General features: G+C 50.9%; 1 protein-coding gene across 1 annotated transcript; it reads right to left on the reverse strand.

The window, feature by feature from the left end:
* Positions 1–905: 905 nt before the first annotated feature.
* Positions 906–2,924, reverse strand: LOC126542167 (chitinase-3-like protein 1). The gene has a single exon (XM_050189111.3). The coding sequence runs from the start codon at positions 2,831–2,833 to the stop codon at positions 1,184–1,186; it is 1,650 nt and encodes a 549-aa protein (XP_050045068.1). The 5' UTR covers positions 2,834–2,924; the 3' UTR covers positions 906–1,183.
* Positions 2,925–5,392: the final 2,468 nt, after the last annotated feature.

Below are 5,392 nucleotides of genomic sequence, written 5' to 3' on the forward strand. Positions count from 1 at the left end.
ATAACTTTAATATCGCGTTTTTGTATCATATTGCGCTTGCTCCAAATCAATTTTTTCTCCTGTTTGCACTATGTTACCTTATTGCAAACATTCTTTCTTGATGTATTTATTCAGCAGTTTTTCTTCATTTATTTGAACTTATCATCTTATTTCGAACAGATCGATTCCTGGACTATTCCCCGCGCCCCCTTTTGTGGGCACGCTCTAGATTTGCTGCCCACGTGCTACGACCCTTCCTTCTTCATTGACAATGAACGCGGTTTGAACTTATTTTCGGAGTAAACTGCCTCAACAACGCAGTGAACTTCTTGACGTATTAGCTGAGTGGCACAAGGCTTTAATTTCTCGTGATTTCTCAAAAATAGTTTCCCGCTACCTAAATGAATGAATGAATGAATGAATTCCATGTAGTGCAATAACTATGACATAGAAGGGCTTGGCTTTCCAGTTAATTTTGTGCTTGAATGCGTAAAACGACGTTTTGTTAAGAATGCAACTGAAACGCCAATGCATTTCTCCGCAAAGTTCGGCAATTAATATCTCAAAGCTGCATGGTGTCGTCCTGAGAATTCGTTCCAAGTGGATCCGCCTTGCGAACTCCACGGCTAGAACTTGTAAATTGCAATGGACCATAATGTAAATAGTTAAGTTATGTACCGATTTTTTTGTTAGTCAATTATGAATAATTTTTTGTGCAAGTAGCGTCCGCCGCTTTGAGTAGACCATCTCATGAACTAGCATTGATATTTACCACAGACAACCTTTAGGAATTTAGTGTTCGCTGAAACACCTTGTATATAACGAAGTGGCGCAACAGCGCTGTCATATTAGCTCCATGAAATGCTTTTATGCGTCACTGCAAGGATTGCATGCGGACTGCTTGTAGGAAGAGGAAATAGCTTTATTATCCGGCTGTTCAGCGAATTAAACCTCAGCAATCGCCATCCAACAGAACGTTACGACATTCCACACTATAAATAAATTGGCGTAAGTCATAAGACATCTTTGTCGTTAAGATGCCGCATGCTATTACTCAAGCCACGACAGAAATCGAAAACTTGCGAAAGCAAACATAACAATATATTGAAGGAAAACAAAGATAATATAACGCATTGAATGATGCGCGCGCAGGCGTTCGGATGAAAAGCGGCTGGATGAGCAAACACTGCTCAAACGTGTCCCTTCAGCCGCGTCTGGTATTGTTTGTGGCACGTGGGTGCTTCGTCACCTTCTCTATAGCGCGCTCCGTATTGAAAATAGTTTGGACCAAGGGATATGTCCCTTGGCCGCAGTGTCCGGCAAAATCGTCCCAGAAGGGGTCCCAGATGCCCAGGCATCGCGTGCCACCGGTCACCTTCATGAGTGCTCGCACGAACGCCTCGAGTGAGAGAGGCGTCGGGTGCGAGATCCACTGGTTCCCGTACAGAGCCACCCGGCAGTACGGACGGTCCTGCGTCGCGTCCCAGCGATGTCGAAGGCACAGCTCGTCGTAGGCGAGTCGACCCGGTGAACGCGTGCTGCGGCCTTCCTGTCCAGGACCCGAGGATTCGACGCCTTCGTCGGTCGTGTTATCTTCGGCATCGGTCGCAAACAACGTGTACGACGTGGACGTGACGTCGAGAGGGTAACAGAGCTGGAAGCGCCCGCTGCGGCGATGGCCGCGAACCGTGTATTGCGTCTCGCGGAAGGCTTCGGCGTAGCGCTCGACGACGTCCTGAGTCCACTTGAGGGCTGTCTTTCCGTAGGTGGGTGGCACGGGCTCGGTGGGGTCGACAAGGATGCTGTAGTCGTCCATGAGGTCGACCAGATCGCGCATGTCGTAGCGCTCGCGCAGCCGGTGGTCGAGCGGCACGACGACGCCCACAGAGTGGTCCAGGCGCCGGAACGAGGCGCGCATGATGCGCAGTAGGTCGATGAGCCCGTTCATCTCGTGAATCTCGGGGAACTTCCAGTAGAGCAGCAGGCCGTCGAAGGACTGCGCCTCGAGCCAGTCGACCGCGTTCGCCACGAACAGCGACGCGAGCGATTCCTCGCGCGTTATCTTGCTGTAGGCGCCCCGGTCCTCTTCGCTCGCTTCGCCCCCGTCTCGACCGCCCACCGCGATCCAGACCCGAAGGAAGGAGTTCTTGCTCTTCAGCTGACTGAATTTGCGCCAGCCATGCCGGAAGACGTCCACCGTCGCGTCGCCCGGTTTGATGGTGACGTCGGACGCGTTGATACCGGCGCAGCAGTACACGGCGTCTGTGCACAGGTGGTACGGGAAGACGTCGATGCCGAAGTTGCGGCCGGCCCGCGAGCGCGTCTTGCGTCGTGCCTTGTACATGCACACAGACCGGTACCGGTGGTACATCACGTCCGGCCAGAGCGTGTACGATGCCGGAGTTGCGGTGGTGGGCGCCTCCTCAGCCGCCGGGGAATGCGGCTCGGCGGGGTGACGCGTTGGTGGGTCACCAAGCTGTCGCGGCCCGAAACCCTTGTGTCGTGACGACGCGGTCTTGCGACCCGGGGAAGGGACGGTCGTCTTGCTGCGCTGTGTCCTGGCGTTGGCAGTGGCAGGCGGTCGTGGCTGGCTGGTGGCGTTGGAAACGAACAGTGTATCGGGGTTGAAGCTCATATTAAAGCCGAGTAAGTCCTGGATAGTGGACGATTCCACGAGGTAGATTTGAAGCGTCACCATCAGGGCGAACATTACTACGAGGGTGAGTGCGACGCAGACGGTGGAGGTGAGCGCGTCCGCCTGCTCGTCCGGCGCCGGGGGCGGTCGGGGCGGCGGGGCGAGGCGCTGCACAACGCGGTGGTTGGGCAGCCCCGCCACCGCGGCTGGTGCCTCCATGGCTGGCGGTGAACTCGCGGGCCTGCCAGGCTGCCGCCGTTCGCCGGTGTCGCAGTCGGGTTCCAGTACGAGTGGCTCGGAGCTGGCCGTGTTCGCGGCCGTTCCCTTCGATGCGCTTTCTTCTTCTGCGCGTGCTCGCGTGGCCAGTTCGTGTCCTCGAGGCTACCTGCGTATCTCGTCGTCGTTTTATTCATCCGTGCTTCAGAGCCTACGTTACACCAGGGTCCTTCAATGAAAAGTATTGAAGAACTATGGTTACACTCTTATTTGACCGCTATGCATGAGAAATAGCTTCTTCTGGCGTCAAATTTAATGCAATGCTACTTGAGCGAGTAAAATCTGAAGTAACTAGTAGTCCTACGGTAGTTTGGTCTCCAAATACAGGTGAATGACACTTTTTAAATGCGAGGCATTTATATGCCTAGTCGGAACCAAGGTAAAACACGAGGCCGTCCACGGTCACAGAGTTTGTCTCTATTGCACCCGTTCACTGGCCAGCTCGGCCCCTCCTTGACCCACGCGCATGCTCGCTCCCAAACCACTACTGAATTGACGCCTGCTTTCCTTGCTCACAGATGCGGGTGTGAGCACCTCAAGTAGACGTGGCTAGGATGCGTAACTATGTTACGCGTAGGCCTCTACTTGCAGATAGAACAATGAGCTCCCGAAAGTATCAAGCGGAAGGGGAGCGTAAGAGTGCAAAGGCTCTGCAGAAAGTATAGGTATGCGATACGTACCGAAGTACCGAGGCAGGAGGCGAAGTGATGGACCGACAAGATATACGTGTGGCCATGGAGTGCGAGCAACTTGAGAAGCGAAGCGCCGCCGAAGAACAGTGGCACGCCAAGCGATCGGCGCTGGAAGCGGCGCCGAACGCAGACACACTTTCGAAAACACTTTAGTCGTAGACAAATTTAATGTGGCGCGAAGCGTCTGCGACTGCCTCTGTTTCCGATCGCACGTAGTCGGGGTGTCGCGGACCCCGCATGTGGCGGTCCTCGAGTGAGCGTTTCACGGGAAGGACGTAAGACTGTTCGGGCTTTGCTCCACGTCCAGCGGAGAAATGCTTAGATAATCATGGAGGATGGTTTGCGTGATTTTTTTTTTGTTGTTGTTCAGAAGATCACTCTTGCACTTTAGAGGGTCACTCTCGCTGGCATTCACCCGCTCCTATATTGTAACCATATCCTCCTACTCACACATATTTTCTTCTATAGTAGAGTAAGGAAAACTCTTTGTTCATATATATACGCTCACTTTCATACGCTCACTTTCACTTTTATCTTTTTCAGAGTCAAAGCTCTTGCGCTAGTAAACAGGTCGTGAGCTCACTTTTCTCCTCATGTCACTTTGATCTCTTTCATCCCTGTGGATTCATTTGAGGTGGCGTTTCTTCTGTGGCAGCTCGGGTGCCCAGATCGCCGCAGCGTGGTGAAAAAAAATAGTTTTACCCGTAACGCGCAGTAGTGCAGTAATGAGACAGCCGACGAATACATTGCGCACACTGTTTCGTGCAGTGTTTGAGCGAGCATTCACAGGTGGGAGTGCGCAATATCCTTTTGAGAAAAAAAAAAAAAAAACATTCGGAAGCATGTTACACTCCTGTAACATGTGAAGGCGAAAGCCTGCTGCACACTTGGTAATGCATTAAGTTATGCGATGGGAGGGGTCAGACTTCTTGCAAGTCATAACTAGTCGCAGTGTGAAGTAAACGTATGCCGCTGTTGGTCAAGTTTCTCAACGATACATGCAAGCCCTTCACGCATTATCTAAACGTCCTCTCTTCCTCCCTTTCTTTTTCTATTTACTGCTTTCTTTCTTTACTCTTTGATCCCATCTTTCTTTTATTCATTCATGTTCAGCCATTGCATCTTTTCTTCGTTACGGGGGCATGAACCATTCGTGATGATGATATTTTTGTCGCTGCTAGACGCCGGTTTTTTCGGGTATGAGCCGTTGCAACGAGCCACCTAAGGCTTTCGCCTTATATAAAGTGTCCCGTATTTGTTTGCAGAAGTCGTACCTTCCGGAGGTGAAGTGGAAAGACCAGACTTTTCCTTATCCTCTCACCTATACGTACTTAGACATTCGTTTCGACTGAAACAACCATTTAGTTTCTCACGGCGGGCTTAGTACGACTTCCCTCAAATTTATATTTCGCCTCAATTGTATATTTATGTTTGGATAGCTGGCTATAGGAATGTACCTCAGGCCGAGCTCCCTACATTTCGTATAGAAAAAAAAAAACAACGTAAGCTATAGTATCGACGAGAACTCTAGGCTTGAGCAATGGAACGTTCAGCCTAGCTCGTATACTTGTGAGGACTAGCATGTTCTCGGACGTTAACCAATCTCAGTCCTGTTATCACGTAGTGGTACTGTTCTCTCGGTTACGGCATGATAACAAACCTGCCAGAAATGTAACGTTCACGAAGACTTCTGCAGTTCTTGCAGTACATAAATGAGCGGAACAGGTGTGTCTTCAAATAAATCTACACAATCGCTCACCGTCCCTCTAAAATTTAAATGTTAAATGCTTTACAAAGCAAACATAATTGA

The sequence above is a fragment of the Dermacentor andersoni genome, chromosome 2, assembly GCF_023375885.2.
Source record: "Dermacentor andersoni chromosome 2, qqDerAnde1_hic_scaffold, whole genome shotgun sequence".
Taxonomy (NCBI): domain Eukaryota; kingdom Metazoa; phylum Arthropoda; class Arachnida; order Ixodida; family Ixodidae; genus Dermacentor; species Dermacentor andersoni.